We start from the raw sequence: 21,844 nt of genomic DNA on the forward strand, positions 1-21,844 counted from the left end.
TGAGCCATTTACAACCCCAATACTTCCTTTCTAGTGAGGAGGAACTTCGTCCACATCACTAATGTGGTATGATGACAAGATGACGTGTCTGTTTTGAATTTTAAATATGAGAGGGAGAGAGTATGTCAACATTTCTTCTTCTTTTTTCTTTACATTTTTTAAATTTGTAAAAGAACATCACCTTGGTTCTTGTGGAGAAGGTTCTTCCTAACTGGTGTAGAGGCAAATATTGTTCAATTCGTGTAAATGACATCAATAATACATAAATCTTCAGGCTGAAGAGGGGTCACTGTTTGATGATCACAGTGGTATACCTTGTTAAGAGGTTATGGCCATCTTAATTCATATACATACTTTTAAATTTTAGGGTTAATTACAACCTTCTGAGGTTTGTCATATTGACAACCATATACAACTTAGCCCTTTCTTAAACAAAGACACCCCTATGAGTATTTTGAACCAAACAAGTCCTTAAAATATTTGAAAAGACAATATTGCCCTTCAGTGTTTAATTCATTTTATGGTAAAATAACATAACTCACGAAAAGTCAAATTTGCCCTTATACATATACACTATTACATTAGCACCATCTCTCTCTCTCTCACACACACACACACATATAACCAATCTCACCGCCTCCTTCCTCCACCTCTGCCACTGCCCCCATCACATCTGCCGCCGACATCTTAGAATCCAGCAAAACAGATTATGAAACACAATCAAAGAGCTCAGGTTCATAAACAAAAGCTAGGAAAAATTCAGGCATATAAAGCACATATTAAAAAATATATGTGTGTGTGTGTGCGCGCGCGCGCGCGCGTGCAGGTATCAGTAGCTGAAAAGGCTTATCTAAATGATTTTTCAGTCGCATGATTCATGAAATGGAAGCAAATTGAACTTGACCATAATGTCACACCCCGCTACCAAGAGGCTATGCCACGCAGGCGCCACGCAGACGCCCAGCAGACGATGACATGGAGCCTGCATGGATTGGAGCTTTCTAGACTTCTCTACACAAGTATGGAACTTTCCGGAATTCTCTAGATTAGTGTGGAGTTGTCTAGCCTTTTCTAGACTTGTCTAGAGTTGTATAGAATTCTCTAGAATTCTCTAGACTTGTCTTGTACATAGTAGATAGTTCTAGAGTTGTGTAGATATTTCTGGAGGATTCTAGACACTAAATCTAGGCCACACATTTGTACACATCTAGAATGTTCTTGTAAGGCCAAAGGCCTATAAATAGGAGGTGGGAGTTCATTTGCTCCTCACCAAGCAACCAAGTTGTAATCTCTCCTCTCAAGTAATACAAGTTCTATACATTCCCAAACTCTCTTGCTCACTTGCCTAATCCTACACACCCAAGTAAGCAAAACACTTGTCTAGCCTTAGTCTTCACTAAGCTAGCACACTCGGGTAGGCTGACTTAGCGCTTCAAGGGGGCTTGAAAGTGTCTAAGGCCGCACGGGAGCTTGAAAAGGTTCAAGTCCGTGACAGTTGGTATCAGAGCTAAGGTCGTGAGGCGTCACACCTTGTGTGGAGGAAGCTATGGCGGAGCTATCAGACGTGACTGGCACCCAAGAGGAGACTCTACGTGGAAAGGAAACAAATCCCCTTCCAGGCGGAGTGAGGACGAGGGCTAGGTCGAAGGACATCATGGCGGGCTTAGAGGCACGTGTGGCAATGATGGAGGGGTCCATAGCCAACGTGTTGGAGCAGCTTGAGGATGCTCACCAACGCATGGATGGGCTGGAGTCGGAGGACGTTGAGGTCCAGAATGCTGTCAAAGGGTCACTCAATGCCCTAAGTGGTGACTTTCGGCAGGAGCTCCAAGCACTTCGAGAACTTATGTTAGGGGAGTTTGCCACCCTACGTGGCTATGTTGATCAGGAGCTTGGCACTTTCCGCGAGCAAGTGGAGGAAATGCGAGCGGACTGGACATTGTGCAAACGGGCGGTGGCGTCCGGCACAGCTACTACGGGGGTAGTAGCACCCCGGGTTGATATTCCCAAGCCTAAGTGCTATGGTGGGAACCGGGTAGCGAGGGAGTTGGAGAACTTCCTCTTTAGCATGGAGCAATACTTTGAGGCTACAGGCATGACCAATGAGACCATCAAGATACGCACGGCGACCCACTACCTCACCGACCATGCCATGCTATGGTGGAGGAAAAAGTATGGTGACATAGGCAAAGGTACGGTCTCTATTGATACTTGGGCTGATTTCACTAGGGAAATTAAGAAACATTTCTATCCTGAGAATGCCGAGGATGAAGCTAGGGGCAGACTCCGAAGGCTAAAACAGGTTGGGTCGATTCGGGACTATGTGAAGGAATTCACTAACTTGACTCTTGAGATCCCGGATCTATCCGACAAGGACTCTCTTTTCTTCTTCATGGATGGATTGCAGTTGTGGGCTAAGACGGAGTTAAGGCGGCGCAACGTGCAAGACCTTGCCACAGCTATTGCAGAGGCGGAGTCCTTTATTGATTTCAGCTCCAAGAAGGAACCCTCGTCCAAGCCAAAAGACAAAGACAAGGACAAGGGGAGGTATGCCGGCAAAGGTGGGGGAGACAAGGGCGCTGCACCCCACAAGGATTGGTCCCGTAAGCCAGGTGGTGGCCATGGAGGCAAAGAGGGAAGGGAGAACAAGGAAGGAGCACCCAAGCCTAAGGGTTCTTGCTTCATATGTGATGGACCACATTGGGTACGAGATTGCCCAAAGCGGAAGACCCTCAATGCCATGACGAGCCGTTATGAAGAGCAACAACAGGAAGAGGCGCAGATGGGTTCATTGCAAATCCTTAATGCCATTAAGGCTAAAACTGAAGTCCCTAAGGCGGCGGCTAAAGGGCTAATGTTCGTGGAGGCGAGCATCAATGGGACACCCACACGTGCTTTGGTGGACACGGGTGCATCCCATAACTTTGTGAGCCTTGACGAGGCCAAGAGATTGGGCCTCAAGTATAGCAAAGAAGGGGGCTCCATGAAGGCAGTTAACTCGGCGGCAAAGGCCATACATGGCATGGCACACGGCGTCCAAGCATGCATTGGCGAGTGGGGTGGCCACATAGATCTATCGGTGGTACCCATGGACGACTTCAAACTAGTCCTTGGGTTGGAGTTCTTAGACAAGGTGAGAGCCTTCCCCATCCCCTTTGCTAACACTATGTGTATTATGGAAGGCAACACAGCATGCATGGTGCCAGTGGAGCGAGGCGCCAAGTTGGAAGCCCAAGCTTTGTCAGCTATGCAGTTCAAGAAGGGCTTCAAGAAGGGAGAGACTAGCTACCTTGCTACGTTACTGGAGACACCCGAAGATGAGCTAGTCCCTTCCCCACAAGAAGAGGTGCCTAAGGAGATACGAGCCGTGCTAGACGAGTACACGGACGTGATGCCTAAAGAGCTGCCCAAGAAGCTTCCACCTAGGAGGGAGGTGGATCATAAGATTGAGCTGGAACCGGGTTCTAAACCCCCTGCTTTGGTGCCCTACCGGATGGCACCCCCAGAGTTGGAGGAGTTGCGGAGGCAACTTAAGGAACTGTTAGATGCGGGCTATATTCGACCATCGAAGGCCCCATATGGTGCACCGGTGTTGTTCCAGAGGAAGAAGGATGGGTCCTTGCGCATGTGCATCGACTACCGGGCACTCAACAAGGTGACTATCAAAAATAAGTACCCCATTCCTCTCATTGCCGATCTCTTTGATCAGCTTGGTGGAGCACGCTACTTCACTAAGCTTGACTTGCGCTCGGGGTACTACCAGGTGCGGATAGCGGACGGGGATGAGCCTAAGACTACGTGTGTAACGAGGTATGGCTCCTATGAGTTTCTTGTTATGCCGTTTGGCCTCACCAATGCACCTGCTACTTTTTGTACTTTGATGAACAAGCTCTTCCATCCCTACTTGGATCGCTTTGTGGTGGTGTACTTGGATGATATTGTTGTGTATAGCACCACTCAAGAGGAGCACGTGCAGCACTTGAGGGCGGTCTTCCAAGTCCTACGGGAGAACGACCTATATGTGAAGATGGAGAAATGCTCATTTGCCCAAGAGGAGGTGTTGTTCCTAGGGCATAAGATACGGGATGGCAAGCTGATGATGGATGAGGCAAAGGTGAGGGCCATTCAAGAGTGGGAGCCGCCCACTAAGGTGACAGAGCTACGCTCATTCCTTGGGCTTGTCAACTACTACCGCCACTTTATCAAGGGTTACTCGGCGAGAGCAGCCCCATTGACAGACCTTCTCAAGAAGGCACGTGCTTGGAGTTGGACAGAGTCGTGCCAGGGGGCATTTAATGACTTGAAGAGGGCAGTAACGGAGGAGCCGATACTTAGCTTGCCCGACCACTCCAAGCCATATGAGGTGCACACGGATGCATCAGACTTCGCTATTGGGGGTGTGTTGATGCAGGAAGAACACCCCATAGCTTATGAGAACCGCAAGCTTAATGACACTGAGCGGCGCTATACTGTGCAAGAGAAAGAAATAACGGCGGTCATCCATTGCCGACGTACTTGGAGGCACTACTTGCTCGGGGCACAATTTGTGATCAAGACGGATAATGTTGCCACCAGCTACTTCCAGACACAGAAGAAGCTTAGCCCCAAGCAAGCTCGTTGGCAGGACTTCTTAGCGGAGTTCACTTACCATTTCGAATATAAGCCGGGCAAGGCCAATGTTGTGGCGGACGCACTTAGTCGCAAGGCCGAGCTCGCAGCTATTAGTCGGCCCCAACACTCTCTTGTGGAGCGAATCAAAGAAGGGTTGCAGCATGACCCTCTAGCCAAAAGCCTTATTCAGCTAGCTAAGGAAGGGAAGACTCGACGCTTTTGGCTAAGGGATGATTTACTTCTCACTACGGGGGACCGACTCTTTGTGCCCAGGTGGGGCAACTTACGGAAGGAGCTAATACGGGAGTGCCACGACACCAAATGGGCTGGTCACCCAGGTATGCGGCGCACACTAGCACTCCTTGAAGATTCTTACTATTGGCCTCGGATGCGAGATGACGTGGAGACATATGTGAGGACTTGTCTTGTGTGCCAACAAGATAAGATTGAGCAACAGCATCCTGCAGGCCTACTAGAGCCACTGCCTATTCCAGAGAGACCATGGGAGAGCGTCTCTATGGATTTCATCACTTGCTTACCCAAGTAAGAGGGTTGCGGGAGCATTATAGTGGTGGTAGATCGATTCAGCAAGTATGCCACCTTCATACCCGCACCAGCAGACTGCACAGCAGAGAGGGCAGCAGAGTTATTTGTTGACCATGTGGTCAAGCTTTGGGGAGTTCCGCAGAATATTGTCAGTGATAGAGACCCGCGTTTCACGGGTAGATTTTGGACGGGACTCTTCAAGAAGATGGGGACGGATCTTAACTTCTCTACGAGTTTCCACCCCCAATCAGATGGGCAGACAGAGCGCATCAACGCTCTCCTGGAGCTTTATTTGAGGCACTATGTGAGTGCTAATCAGCGAGATTGGGCCAAACTCCTTGGGGTGGCACAGTTTTCTTACAACTTGCAGCGGAGTGAGGCTACCAATCACAGTCCATTTGAGGTTGTCACCGGACGGCAGCCTATGACACCCAACGCCATTGCTTCAACTCGCGATGGTAAGAGTCCGGCGGCCTACAAATTTGCCAAGAGGTGGCATGAGCAGTCCGACTTGGCTAGGGCGTACCTTGACAAGGCGGCAAAGAAGATGAAGAAGTGGGCCGACACCAAGCGAAGGCGGGTGGAGTACATAGTGGGAGACCAAGTGATGGTTAAGCTACTACCCCAACAATTCAAGTCCTTCCGGAGCGTGCATAAGGGGCTAGTAAGGAGGTACGAGGGCCCGTTCCCCATCGTCAAGCGGGTGGACAAGGTCTCCTACATGGTGGAGCTTCCACCCAAGTTGAAGATACATCCAGTCTTCCATGTCAGCATGCTCAAGCCTTATCATAAAGACATGGAAGACCTTACTCGGGGCATATCGCATAGGGCACCCACGGCCGTTGTCACATCCTTTGACAAGGAAGTTGATTGCATCCTTGCAGATCGTGTGATGAGCAGGAGAGGTGTGCCCAAATATACAGAGTATTTAGTGAAGTGGAAAAACCTGCCAGATAGCGAGGCGAGCTGGGAGCATGAGGATACACTATGGCAGTTCGCAGAGCATATCCAGCGGTTCAAGCAAGAAGACGCGACGAGGGCGTCGCGAGCTTAGGTGGGGGAGAATGTCACACCCCGCTACCAAGAGGCTATGCCACGCAGGCGCCACGCAGACGCCCAGCAGACGATGACATGGAGCCTGCATGGATTGGAGCTTTCTAGACTTCTCTACACAAGTATGGAACTTTCCGGAATTCTCTAGATTAGTGTGGAGTTGTCTAGCCTTTTCTAGACTTGTCTAGAGTTGTATAGAATTCTCTAGAATTCTCTAGACTTGTCTTGTACATAGTAGATAGTTCTAGAGTTGTGTAGATATTTCTGGAGGATTCTAGACACTAAATCTAGGCCACACATTTGTACACATCTAGAATGTTCTTGTAAGGCCAAAGGCCTATAAATAGGAGGTGGGAGTTCATTTGCTCCTCACCAAGCAACCAAGTTGTAATCTCTCCTCTCAAGTAATACAAGTTCTATACATTCCCAAACTCTCTTGCTCACTTGCCTAACCTCTTCCTACACACCCAAGTAAGCAAAACACTTGTCTAGCCTTAGTCTTCACTAAGCTAGCACACTCGGGTAGGCTGACTTAGCGCTTCAAGGGGGCTTGAAAGTGTCTAAGGCCGCACGGGAGCTTGAAAAGGTTCAAGTCCGTGACAATAAGGTCTTCCATGGAAAGAATTATGCAAACTAAAGAATCGGTTTACGGTATAATTCTCCCCAATTACCACAATCGCCGCCATCATCTCCCACCTTATACCGCCACCACCATCGCACCGCTAACCCACCACCACCACTTATCCTCATCCACAGCCACTACCATCGCACCGCTAACCCACCACCACCACTTATCCTCATCCACAGCCACTACCATCGCACCGCTAACCCACCACCAAACCAAAGTTTGTGATCCAACTGCGATTCCCGACGACGGCAATGACGACCAGTGGAAGTTTCGACGAAGGCGACCATCATACCAGACAAGGGTGACGGCTAGAGAAGAACGATGATAGCGATTGTGGTTCGATGCCGAGGCTTAGCCGCTCCGGCGAGAAGAACGATGATGGCGGTGAGGGTTCGATTAATCACAATCTATTTCCAGTATCTATTTCTAGGCTTATTTCTACCCAAGACTGGATTCTAGATCCTTATACCATTTGCTTTTCTGAAACTGCTTATTGGATCTCCTTTTTGTTAATGGAACTGGAACAAAAGCTTCTAATTCAATGGTAACGATAGGCTGAGCTCTTCACACAGATAAGCTCCTAACCCCTGCTCTCTGAGGCATAAGACAGCCATCTATGAAACTCCCCTAGCACTTAAGGAATGGTATATATTCATACACACACATATATATAGATTACAGGCATTCGGGGGAAGTGAATTTGGGGAAAAAAAGATGGATTACGGGTAAAATGGTGGTGGTGGGTGTGGTGGCTGTTGGTTTGGTTTATTAGTAGGGTATTTTGGTCAATAAAAAAAGGATAAATTGGTAATTGTATGTGTCAAGGGACAATAATGTCAATTTACTATGTGTAAGGACCATTGGGGTGTCTTTGTTAGTTTTATCCAATTTAAAGGGATGTCTTTGTCTAAAAAATGACTAAGTTGTATATGACTGTCAATATGACAAATCTCAAGGGGGTGTCGTTGTAATTAGTCCTAAATTTTATTACATATTCTCACGCTTTCCTACCAAACAGACCAAAAAGATGATGAAATTGTGAGAGATGTTCTCTTGTACAACTTTTTGTGCACGGTTCCGAAAAAAAAAAAAAAAAGAAAAAAAAATTATTGAGAAACACACTTATCACACGCGCAGCTCATTTTTGTCCTTTTGGGATCCGACCCCTCACCATTCACTTTGGGGAGATGGAAGAGATACGCTGAGTCACAAGGCTCTTGGTTTATTTGTGATATATATATTTTGTAATTGGCTAATTTTGTTGTCAAAACGAGTCCGATTGAGTTGTAATTCTGAGTTTAAAATTCAAGTTTGAGATTGGTAGCGGAATTGAAGAGTTGTTCTGTTTGATAGCTTAAAGACTATGAAAAGGTAAGAATAATATCTTAGGAAGTTGAGTTAGAATGTTAGGACACTTGCATACATTGTATGTTTTTCAAAAATGCATGTTGCCAAAAAAATTTCTAAGTGCATAAGCCGTGGTGTGTCCGAGTACCAAAGCACAATTGTGGTAAAGTGTGGCCAAGTTTAAATTTATAGAATGCCACTACCACTACTAACTACTAATGTAGCAAGAGCAAGTAGGGATTGTCCCAAGGGAAAGGAAGGGTATTTTGGAATCAATGTTGAATTAGTAGGCTGAATGATCAAAAGAGGGGTTGTTGGTTGAATTATACTACAATTTAAACTAAAGTAATGCAATGCGAAACAACTAAGTAAATGAGGTGCAGAGAATGAGAGAGTCGTCTTGGGACATAGAGTTCACCACTAAACATTGCATTCCTAGACATTCAATATTTGATAGATTAGGGGGATTATGTGTTGTAAATGAAAGTGTGTGCCATTAATTGAAATATTAAATATGGATGGCCACATAAGCATACATTGTCTAATCAATCTAGTGAATAACACAATATATCAAATTAAGTTATTAATCCTTCCATAAAGCCCACAATCAATGCACACTCAAGAATTTAGAGAAATACACTACTTGTATTCATAAGCATGGAATATCAAACAATAAGAATGGATTGTCCACCTATCTAAAAAATTAAAGCAATTACACTATAACTAAGCTAATGACATGAAAAGTGAACTAATTAAACTAAGGAGGTGGCACAATCCATCAAGAAATAAGTCTGAACCATCAAATAAACCACAAGAGTAATCCATTTAAGCACCATGCCTTGACCATCATTAGATTCTTAATATCAACACACATAGACATGCATCAATGTCACAAATTCTAGAGATAAACACATGAACATTCATTCTAGCATATATAGACATATGGATAGAGTTAAATGCTCAATTGGAAGTATTAAACTACCCAAATCATGTAGAAACAAGATTTATATATATAAGAGGTCAAAACAAGAATTACAACACAAATCCCTATTAATTACAAAGTATCAAAGTTTAGGAGGCATGCTTAAGGCTATCTCTAGCCCCAAGAGAATGGTTTAGCTACTCATTAATGTTGTTATCCAACTCTCAAAGGCTATCTCTATGGTAGAATTCATCTTCCTCCTTTAGTGTTCTTGGTAGAAACCCTAAATGAGTGGAAGAACTTTCCCAAAATGTATGTTTCTCTCTTTAATCTCTAGCCAATTCCCTTTCTAACTAACCAACCTCTTACTAAAAATGGCCAAATTCCTTATATAGGTAGCTCAAATGTCACACCTAATGGTCTAACTTCGTGCATTAGGACCTTCAAATGATTGCACCACGAGCACACCTTCAATTTGGCTTGAAATATGTTTTTCACGTAATTTGAGGCAGTTCGATTGATCACATGATTGCTCTGATCGATTGAACCATGGCGGCGCACTTTTTGGATAAGGACAAGGCTGAGATATTTTTGGGAAAAGGACAAAAGTAGTTGGTGAGGATAAGATCAAAAGGGTTTGATCGATTAGAGAAAAGGTTGGATTGATCGAATAGGAAATTTTCCTGAGGATAAGGACAAATGGCTCGATCCATCATGGTAGGGTTGGAACGATCACAGTGTGATCGATCATAGCTTGGTTCGATCGATCGTAGAGGACTTTTTCACCATTTTGCTTCCACTTTGCTCATTTCTTCCACTTGGTTTGAGATTGCTTCTTTTAATACTCTAATTTAGCTGAATTGACTTATTTTGGGGATAAGTGCCTGAAAAGGGAAATAACATGAAATTAGTCTAAAACGGGAAAATAAAGATAGATGAATGGACTAAAATACCCTAACTTAAGTGCTAAAATGCGTTACATTTGAGCACTCATCACATCCCCAAACTTAGATATTGCTAGTCCCTAGTAATGAACTACAATGAGAAGACATAAATAAACATCTAATAAATGGATAACGCCACTTTCGTAAGGAACATGATTTCATTTAGCGTATGCAATAAGCCTTTTAAACCCCTAAGTTATCCCTAGTGGACGAGCGAAGTCTTGTGAGGGTTTCCAGAAATTATACCCACAAACATTAAACTCTTTCTCACTAAAGAGGAACCAATATTCCAAACAAGTATTGGGAGAAAACTATCTCAAGTATGCAATTTTTCAACCATTTCCAAGCAATCTCTCAAAATTTCAACATCAAGCAGGCAAGTATGGTCCTCCACATATCAAGATAATGATTATGCAAATCAAAACAACTCTAGAATCCTTTTTAAGTGAACCGGCATCAAATATGTTGCTATCTAAGCTAACTAAAGAAATTATCACATCCGGCCTCAAACTAGTACACAAATCTAGTACCGATCATCAAGACAAAGAATTGACCTTTTATTACAGCTTTATTCAACTAGGTGCGCTTAGTCTTTTCACTCGATTTTATTTTTTATTTTTTAACCCTAAAGATCAAAGATGGAAGCATGGTGCAATGTGTTGATCTATTAAGCTTTCTAGCGATCCATGAGGTCGAGCGTTAGGTTAATGACTCCCAAACAGGATGGCTTTAAGGTATTAGGTGTTTAAACACCCCTAAGAACTTACAAGCTCAAATCGACTAGGTTACAAATCAAAACAACCTCCATTTAATTATTTCTCACTTATCACCTTTTGGGAGAAATCCTCCCTTTTTATTTGCTTTTGCAACTTTTTTTTTTTAACCTAAAATTTGGGCCCTCCATCTTTCGGCGCGAGAAATTCAATGCTTGATGAGGCTAGAATCCCGGTTACTTAGTGAAAAGGGTTTGTTATCCACCTTTATCAAGAATGAAAACTTTCAATGCACTACTAGCTCAATTGGGATATAACCAAATCAATAATCAACAAAGCATGTACCCCACAAATGAATGTTAGTGTGCACTTGTGCTAGTGTAGAATTCTAAAGTGAATCTCAAAACAATCACAAAATCAAGATGATGTGGACCACAAAAGTAAACATGATATCAATCTTTCGAATTTTTTTTTCCTAAATGGCATCCACAAAGCATACAAGGAGTATTGGACTCTTAAGTCAAGCAATTTTTAAATTTTAAGCAATATAGTCCTCAAAAGATCAAAATCATAGCTAACATGGATCTCCAATCTTAATCATGGATTTAAAACTCAACTTTAAGTAGAATACAACAAAGACGCCTCACCCCCAAACTTAAATCGCATATTGTCCTCAATGTGCAATGAGAACAATGGAAAAAATGGAAAAAATATACCGTGGTGGCAAAGTCATGAAGGGCAGTGATGATCCAGTGAGAAAAAGTGCACCCCCAAACTTGGAATCAACAACCTACTTAAAGATTAAATAACCACATTAGCAAACTTACATCAAATATCAAATGGGATAAGATAAGTAAATTAAGCATTCTAAGGCATCAAATATTAAATATAGCCCAAGATGGAAGAGATATATGAAAGATTTTATTTTATTTTATTTTATTTTTTTGAAGATACAAGTAAATAAACAAAAAGGCAAGCAATATGCACAATGATCGCTAAGTTTAACATCTCTAGCAAGACGGAATGCCACTTTTGAAAGATTTTTATTTTTATTTTTTATTTTTTTATTTTTTTATGATAATCGATCACGTTAGGATCGATCAAACCACGATCGATCCAAGGGTTCGAACGATTGACAGAGACATGAAATATGCAGAAAAGTTCGAACGATGGGACAGAGATATGAAATATGCAGAGCTTTAAAAATTTTCAAAGTGTGGAAGTGAGATCGATCACAGGGACAACTGGAAAGATCAAAGGTCACTTGGAACGATTAAACAAAAAGTTCGAACGGTGGACAGAGAATTGCAAATCTGCAGAGAAGTTCGAACAGTGGGATAGAGACCTGAATTTCTGCAAAAAAAGTTCGAACGGTGGGACAGAGACCTGATTTTTGGTCGTGGGCTGCTTATAGAGAGGTTCGATTGACCGGAAGAGCTTTGTGATCAATCGTACAGGCAAGAAATGTTTCTTTTTTAGATGAGGGCACAAATAATCCAAGCAAGCCTTTAATGATGACAACAAAAATAATAAGTGGGACTCTAGGAAAATTAAATTTAACATTCCTAGTTGACTATGGATGCATCACTAACTTCTTCATAGATAGGATCCACCAAGAGTGCGGCTTCCATATGTCTTTAAAAAACCTGTCTTTTAATGTAGGGCTTCAACCTTTGCCCATTTACTTTGAATGTGTTGCCATCTTTTAAGCTTTGTATCTCAACTGTCCCATGAGGGGCAACAGAAATGATTTCATATAGACCTTCCAATTTGGTACGCAACTTTCCGAGGAAGAGTTTAAGTCTAGAATTGAAGAGCCATGCTTTTTGCCCTGGTTTAAAGGATTTCTTCACAATATGTTTATTATGAAAAGCTTTGGTTTTTTTTTTTTTTGTAAAGTTTGGCATTATTATAAGCATTGTGTCTCAACTCTTCCAACTTATTCAATTGAAGTAAACGATTCTCTCCTACTTTATCAAGGTCAAGATTGACCTTTTTAACTACCCACATAGCCTTATGTTCTAGCTCAACCAGAAGGTGGCAAGGCTTTCCATATACAAGTCTATAAGGAGACATGCTAATGGGAGTCTTATATGCCATTCGGTAAGCCTACAAAGCACCATTCAATTTTTGTGACCAATCTTTCCAGGTTGTGTTCACTGTTTTCTCAAGAATTTGTTTAATTTCCCGGTTTGAAACTTCTACTTGCCCACTTGTTTGAGGATGATAAGGGGTGCTGACTTTATGCGTTACGGAGTACTTTAGAAATAATTGCTTCAAAAATTGATTGCAAAAATGCTTTCCTCCATTGTTAATCATCGCTTTTGGCATATCAAAACGAGTGAAAATGTTCGATTTAATGAATTGAACAACCACAGAGTGGTCATTTGTTTTGGTAGCATAAGCCTCCACCCACTTAGAGACATAGTCAATGGTAAGTAAAATGTATTGAAAGCCATAGGACATAGAAAAAGGACCCATGAAATCAATGACCCATCTATCAAAGATTTCTACAACTAGAATATTTGTCAAGGGAATCATGTCTCTCCTTGACATCGATCCCATCTTTTGACATCGCTCACACTCCTTGCAAAAATTGTAGGCATCTCTATGAATGGTGGGCCAAAAATAGCCCACTTTGAAGAACCTTCAAGGCGGTCTTCTTTGCACTAAAATGTCCACCACATGCAAGGGTAAGGCAAAACGCAAGGACATTTGGAATTTCACCCTCCGGAATGCATCTTCTCACTATTTGATCCGGATAATATCAAAACAAGACAGGATCTTCCTAATAGTAATTTCGGATGTTAGCAAAGAAACGGTTATTTTCTTGCCTTGACCAATTAGTTGGAAGCTTGCCAATTGCAAGAAAGTTCACAATGTCGGCGAACCAATGCATTTGTCCATTAGAAATTTGGAATAGTTTTTCATCCGGAAATGAATCATGAATTGGTGGGCTTGGGGAAGATTCTACCATTAACCTTGAAAGATGATTGGCAACCACATTTTCGGTGCCTTTCTTAACCTTGATTTTGAAATCAAATTCTTGAAGAAGCAAAATCCATCTTATTAATCGAGATTTGGTTTCTTTCTTGGTTAAAAGATGTCTCAGGGTGATATGATCAGAATAAACAATGACTTTTGACCTTAAGAGGTAGGACCAGAATTTATCAAGAGCATACACTACGGCAAGTAATTCTTTCTCGGTAGTAGAGTAATTCAATTGGGCTCCAGAGAAAGTCTTGCTTGCATAGTGATGTGTGTTTTTATTTATCAATAATAAAATACCCACTCGCAATAGAACGATATTGTGTAGGATAGCTCTATGTAAAGAGGATGTTGAACCCACAGGGAGATGAGATTTGCATTAGTTTTTAATTTCATTTTATGGTTTACAGGTAACTTGTTTGGAAAGTTTGTTGGTTGTCACGATTTAACAAACTAAAATTATAACAAAATATTTAACTAGAGCGAATTAAACTAATTTAAATGATCAGAGAGAGAGAGAGTCTTAGGGTTTTGACTTCACCACAACCATCATATTATGATTAATTATACTAACTCTGGGAATTTAACAATGATATTTTTCAAAAGAATTGAACTCAATAACATTCGTTCAATTCAGGTTTTAAAGAAAAATGTTTTACAAGATTAGCTAACTATAACCTATCTGCGGTTAGCGTGGTCTATCCGCCTACCTACTCTACCTACTTTAACTACTTTGCGAATGAACCACCTTTCCTAAGCATAGATTATGAAAACATTGTTTTGTAAAAAACATGGAAGCACCATTATATAACCTCTATTCTTGTGTCCGATAGGGCTCCGCCAGATACCGCACAACAAGATAGGTTGAGAATAGAACATAAACTATTACATCTAAGATAAGGGAATAACAGTTTATATTCTACTAAAGCGTGAAAACCACTTGAGTTGTCTCAAGTGCTCATAGTCATATAATCAAGAAAATAATCATATATTAAAAATAATCCCAGAGTTAAAACAATCAAACCATAATATTAGGTTGGGTTACATCAGTGCCCTAAGAGAGGAATTAGCTACTTATAACGAGGTTGGATATCATCTGTGTTGAGTTCATTTCCATCGTCATGGACGACACTTCTCTTCTCAGGATTTTCACTTCTAAGGTTATAGGAACCCTAAAAGCCACCACACCTTCAGCCTTCTGAATAACACCGTCAAAAGAGATTAAAATTTCAGACCTCTTCTATCAAGGCTTACGCCTTCTTTTATAGAAGAAAATAAGTATTTGGTGGGCTTTTAGGTCTTTTGGCCCAACTAGGATGAGATACGGCTGGTAAAGAGAGTAATCCCGCAATATTAATCTGACATGTCATGGAAGGCTCGAGTTTCTGGAACAGAGGCTCGAGCTTTAGGGTTCATGCTCGAGTATAAGGAACAATGCTCGAGCTTCTCTGGGTTGATGCTCGAGCTTCAATAAATGGCACTCGATCTTCACTTTGACACTTAGCCAATTTTCTTCAACTATTTTCTGAAGCGTCTTTTTCTTCAACACTTAGAATATTTTTGGGGTTGAACTCTTTTAACATTGCTCGATCTAAGCTTCATGGGCTTGGGCACTAGGTACCATGCTCGAGCATTTGGGGCTTAAGGCTAGGGCATTAGTGGATGGTGCTCGATCTTGGAGGTGAGGCACGATACCTGGGAGCATAGCCTTTCAATTAAATTAACTCTTTTATTTCTGACGCCTCATGCTCGAGTTTGAGGGTCAAAACTCGATCACCCTTTGTTAAGGTTCGAGCACCCTATGGTAAGGCTCGAGCATCAAGGTACAAGGCACGAGCATTTGGGCCTTGTTGACTTTTCTTCACTTCTTTGTTGTGATGCTCGAGTCTCAACACTTGGGCTCGAGCTCTAAGGCTTGAATTTCTTCAAACTTCACTATTTAAGCTCTCGGCTTGCTCTGAATGGCTGGCAACGACTCTGTAAGCTTCGATATTATCATAAAGTCCTGGTTTTAACTATTTATCTGAGAAAGTACCTACAAACACACATTAAATATAAATTAGTCTAATTATGGATAGAAGTATCACTTTAGGCCTTAACATATACGTATTTAACGGCTCGAATATACATATATTCAGCGCTCATCACACCCCCAAACTTACATATCGTTAGTCCCTTAGCAATATAAAACTAAAAAGTCGCTTTCGTGGGAATCACGGTTGCATTTAGCCTATGCAACAAGCCTTTAAACCCCTAGGTTACCCTTAGTGGACGAGTTGTAGTCTCGTGAGGTTTCCAGTGAAGATACCCACAAACTTCTCAAATCAGTGCCTTAAATGCACAACAAGCTTATTCAAGCCTGTTTTCAAATCATATCATCCCTGCAGTTCATTAATCAGTCAAATACAACAAGCATACCAATCATGTAATCAGAAAAACTTTTAACTTCCAATTTTAATTAAGCAACCATAGTCCCCACATATTAGTTAATCATTTATTCAACAATTTTAATCTCTAAAGATACTTTGAAAGTGATCCTACAATTCAACATGTGGCTTATTGTCCATACTTGCATTTATTCCTTATTATTCCTTAATTCACATGCAGATTTTTCAAATTCCAACTCCCAAGGCATTTTTACTTTTTTCTGGGTATGCATTTTTTCAAAAAAGATACTGTGCAATGTTTAGGTTTATTAAGCTTTCTAAATCACCCTTGTAACGAACTTTCAGCCAATGACTCCCAGACCAGATGGTCTTAGGATATTAAGTGTTGAAACACCCCTAAGGACTTAATTGTTCAAGTAATCTAGGCAACTTAAACCCTTTATGTAATAAGCTTTCAGCCAATGACTCCCACACCAGACGATCTTAGGGCATTAGGTGTCAGAACACACCCCTAAGGACTTAATCACTAAAGCAATCTAAGTACAAACCTGAACTTGATCCTTTTCTACTCTTCCTTTTTTTTTTTTTTTCATCATATTTATTTATTTATTTTTTTTTTCATTCACATTGGTGAATAAATTTTTCTTTTTTGTTGCTTTGTATACATACCAATTTTTTTTTTTCCTATGCCATGGTCATCGAAATTATTAAATCTATCTGATTATCTCAGTTTAACTCAAAACAAAACAAGACTACCAATTTCTACCCCACAGAATTCATGCAAGTGTGAATATGTGCAAAGTGTAGCATCTCAGAGATCAACATCATTAAACAACAATTATCCTAACAGAGTGAACCACAGGCCACCAACTAATTTTAAAAATTTTCAAGTAACCCCTTTCACAGTAATTTAGCATACAAACCATTTTCAACCAACATCAGACTGCATACAGAGTATATAACTATCAACAGACTCAAACATATGCTTATATAATCAACTATCGACTATCCTTGTGTAAGCAGATTAAGCCAAAAAATAAAATTTCCAAATCACAACCTTATCCCCAAACTTAGTGTGCACATTGTCCTCAATATGTGAGAACAAATAAGAGTGAGAAAGATATTACCATACAAGTAGACCAGCAAAGATATGGTAAAATACTACACAGATGGGTAAAAATGAGTTGTTAGCATCATCTCCTTCAACATAATGGTTCCTCTCAAAATCACCCCCAAACTTAATCTGTTGTATCTATCAAAATCAATAAACTCCAACACACATCAAAGTATCAAGTATATGGAGTAAGCATATAAAAATATAAACATAAGGAGAATATAACCAAAAAGCATGTATATATATCAAAAATCAGTACAATGCTTTTGAAAGAAAGACTTAGGGTAGATATACATCATATGAAAATAAATACAGCAAAAAGACTGCCCTAGTCAACAAAAATATAGAAAAGTCCTAAAACTAATCCATAGGTGGTGATGGTGGATCAGAAGAAGTGGATGGAGCGGATGGAGTGCGGCGAAGTAACTCCTCCAATATGCTCTACTGCGCAATCAGCGTCTGCCGCAGCACTGTCTGACCATCCTGTAGCTCGACCACCCTAACCTGTAAAGCTCAAATTTTAGCCTGAGAAGAACTCTCAGGCTGGGCTACAGGAGCGGGTCTCCTTCTAACCTGAGGCCTGGAATCGGAGAGATCCATCTCCTCCTCTGTTGCCTTATTATCTGCTCTCCTAACAGTAACTGCAATATAACCCTCGTCACTAAACTCTATTGCATTGCGGCAATGTGACGGCATATGTCTCCACACTTTATCCTATTTCTTCATGCCAAACTGTGGTGTTTCATTACATGACTCCTCTCAGTGACATATCACAAAACCCTGTAACTCTAATAGCCTTGTAATCATATAAGGAAAAAGGAAGCGCATGTGTAGGAATATCCTTATGTGGTCCAATCTCAGACCAAAATTCCAGTAGCTGATAGAAAATCATCCTAGAGAACGAATACCAGTGCTCAAACTGAATAGCATAAAGGGGCTAGAGAAAGTCAGTATTCCTAATATTCTTATGTCCAAGAGGATGGACATTAGTAGAGATAATAGAATGTAGAATCCACAACCTCTTAGGAATTTTGGCTTTGGTAGTACTACTACGCTTTCTCCTAGCAAATCGACCATCACATAGCTTCTGAATTAAAGTCTCAGCAATTGGTACCCTAGGAAAATGTGTGAAAGTAGGACAGCTACGCCTCTCATTTACTACTTTCGGTAGTGCATTATAACATTCTAGAGCAGCAGCAATAGCATCAGGATTAATAATTAAATCATGCCTATCAATTCTAGTCCGAAGCTCCTAAAGGTCATCCCCATTATAAACCAGATTGAGGTAAAACAAACGAACAAGACGAGGATAAGCAACCTGAGTAACATGGACCATGAGATAATAAAGGTGCTTGTAACTGAAAGATTTCATAGCCCATCTAGAGCGCGGATCATTGATGAACACCTGATAATTAAAGGTCGTTTCATAAGAAATTGGAATTGTCTGCCACACACTTGGTAACACATCTTTCATCCTTCTAGCGCGCTTAGCAGGAGTAGGACGAACCATCTTCAAGATAAACCTTCAAATTTCTCAAAAATCTCCAGTTCCTGCAATCTCAAACCGAGGCTCGAGCTTTAGGTACTGATGCTCGAGCCTTTAGTAGCTGACGCTCGAGCCTAAACTTGCAAAGCTAGAGCTTTACCTGGACTGCACTGAATCAGATCACAGAACTTAGTTCAATTAAGCTATGAAGAGTGGATCTAAACAACTAGTCTATGTCGATGATGTATGAACAAAATTCATAGACTTTTATATCCAAAACCTAACTCATATTTCCCTTCATTAGATCTAGAAAATTAGTGAACTAAGGGAAATTTAATTTGAAAGAGGAAGAAAAAAAAAATGTTTACCTCTATGTTTCCTGCAGATCTGGAACAAGAATGTGAATTAGCACCGATTATAAATAGAAAGAGAACTTAGAGAGCTTATATAAAGAACCATGGCTTTCCTTTCTGTTCTAGGCGATGGAGTACTCAGTTTCCTGATTTTAAAACTTTTAGAACCTTAGGCTTGAGCATTAAGGATATGAGCTCGAGCCTGCCGCCATCAATTTCTAACTTCACGATGATGAGAGGCTCGAGCTTGAGGCATTGATGCTCGAGCCTGTGGTAGCTGATACTCGAGCCTCAACTTTCAGGCTCGAGCATTGTTATAAATTTTTAGATTTTTTTAATTTTTATTTTCTTTTCCTTTTTCAACCTAAAACTAAACTTTAAACAAAATAAACTAACCCTAAAAATTACTAAAACCTAGAAAAATAATCAAATCATAAATAAAAATAAATGAAAATAAGAATGCAATAAAACTACGGTACAACATACAAATGCTAAGTTTAACGTTGATAGCTCGATAGCATGCTAAGTTTAACGTCGATAACTCAACGAAAACCTGACCTCTCTAGTCCAAGTAAATAAGATTATGAAGCTCTACTGCCTCGACTGTGCCTCTCTGCACACTACCCTCCATGTAGGGTTTAAGTCTCTGTCCATTGACCTTGGATAGTTGTCCAGTCTTGCAATCTTGTATCTCTATTGAACCATAAGGTGTAACAGAAATAACCATGTATGGACCTTCCCAACGTGACTTTAACTTTCCAGGAAAAAGTTTCAGTCGTGTATTAAACAACCAAACCTTCTTCCCAGGCTCAAAAGTCTTACGCAAGATATACTTGTCATGAAATGCCTTAGTCTTTGCTTTGTAAACCTTAACACTCTCATATGCATCAGATGTCATATCAAAGTTGAGCTTTTTTATGGCCTAGAAAGCTATGTGTTCTAACTCTACAGGAAGATGGCACCCTTTACCATAGATAAAACGGTAAGGTGACCTACCAATCGGAGTCTTATATACTGTTCGGTAAGCCCACAAAGCGTCGTTCAGTCTAAAAGACCAATCTTTATGATCTGGCTTAACCGTTTTCTCAAGAATTCTCTTAATTTAATGATTGGATATTTCTACTTGGTCACTTATTTGGGGATGATAGGTAGAAGCAACTTTATGAGTGATGAAGTATCTTTGTACCAAGGTACGGTAGTACCTATTACAGAAGTGAGCACCCCCATCACTAATAATAGCTCGTGGCATACCAAACCGACTAAAAATATTCGTTTGAATGAACATAGCCACGATTGCATGATCGGCGGTTTTAGTAGCCATTGCTTTAACCCATTTAGAAACATAGTCAACAGCCACAAGAATGTACTTATTTTTATTAGACAGAACAAAAGGACCCATGAAATCAATACCCCAAATATCAAAAACCTCAATAACTAAGATTAGAGTTAAGGGCATCATATTCCTTCTAGAAATCGATCCTAACTGCTTACATCTAAGGCATGGCCTACAGAATAAATATGTATCCCAAAAGAGCGAAGGCCAAAAGAAACCACATTGAAGAATTTTAGTTGCAGTCTTCTTTACACTGAAATGACATCTACATGCCAAACTGTGACAGAAGGTCAGAATACTATGAAATTCACTCTTAGGAACACATCTACGAATGATTTGATCAGCACAACATTTGAATAGCTGAGGATCTTCCCAATAGTACATCCTAATTTGGGAAAATAATCGATCTTCTTCTTGCTTTGACCAAGATAAAGGAATTTTGCCTATTGCGAGGTAATTCACAATATCAGCAAACCAAGGCAAATCTTTATGAGAAATCTCAAACAGTTGTTCATCCGGAGAGGAATCACAAACTGGAAGTGAAGTTGAGGTATCCTCAATTAGAATTCTAGAAAGATGGTTAGCTATAACATTCTCTGACCCTTTCTTATCTTGGATTTCATAATCAAACTCTTGAAGCAAGAGAATCCATTGAATCAAATAGGGTTTGGTTTCCTTTTTAGAAAGAAGATGTTTCAAAGTAGAATGATCAGAATAGACTATGACTTTAGAACCCAATAGATATGATCTGAATTTATCCAAAGCAAAGACAACTGCAAGTAACTCTTTTTCAGTAGTGGTATAATTCAATTGCGCATCTGAAAGAGTTTTATTAACATAGTAGATAACATGAGGTAGTTTATCCACTCGTTGTCCTAAGACAACACCCATAGCATAATTAGATGTGTCACACATAATCTTAAATGGAAGAGCCTAATTCGGAGGATTCATGATAGGAGCTGAAGAAAGAAGAGAGCAAAGCTTTTGGAAAGCTTCAAGGCATGACTCATCAAAGATAAAAGGAACATCATTTGCAAGTAGATAACACAAAGGACGAGAAATTTTGCTAAAATATTTAATGAAGCGTCAATAGAACCTGGTGTGCCCAAGAAATGATCACATTCCCCTTACTGAGGTAGGAAGAGGCAATTTGGAGATCAAATCTACTTTAGCTCTATCAACTTCAATACCTCTCTCTGAAATGATATGTGATGAGCGCTGAAAAATATGTATTTAAACCCCTTAAGCTTAGGTATTCTAGAATATTTATTTGTCTTATTTTACCGTTTTGTATTGATTTCGTGTTATTTCCATTTTTAGGTACTTATCCCCAAAATAAGCTAGCTCAGCAAAATAAGAGCATAATTGAAGCAATTCTGGGATAAATCAAAGAAAGGAGCAAAGTTGAGCAAAAGGAAG

The 21,844-nt window shown here is 40.7% G+C and overlaps 1 protein-coding gene across 1 annotated transcript; it reads left to right on the forward strand.

The window, feature by feature from the left end:
• The first annotated feature begins 1,546 nt into the window (after positions 1 to 1,546).
• Positions 1,547 to 5,158, forward strand: LOC132301679 (uncharacterized). The gene has a single exon (XM_059798918.1). The coding sequence runs from the start codon at positions 1,547 to 1,549 to the stop codon at positions 5,156 to 5,158; it is 3,612 nt and encodes a 1,203-aa protein (XP_059654901.1).
• The last annotated feature ends 16,686 nt before the right edge of the window (positions 5,159 to 21,844 follow it).

The sequence above is a fragment of the Cornus florida genome, unplaced genomic scaffold (genome assembly GCF_030987335.1).
Source record: "Cornus florida cultivar Cherokee Brave unplaced genomic scaffold, ASM3098733v1 CherokeeBrave_3.0.0_Hap2_Chr03, whole genome shotgun sequence".
Classification (NCBI taxonomy): domain Eukaryota; kingdom Viridiplantae; phylum Streptophyta; class Magnoliopsida; order Cornales; family Cornaceae; genus Cornus; species Cornus florida.

What these genes read in the sequence shown, in the direction of transcription:
- LOC132301679 (XM_059798918.1), top strand. Translation starts at nt 1,547, where the DNA reads ATGGCGGAGCTATCAGACGTGACTGGCACCCAAGAGGAGACTCTACGT.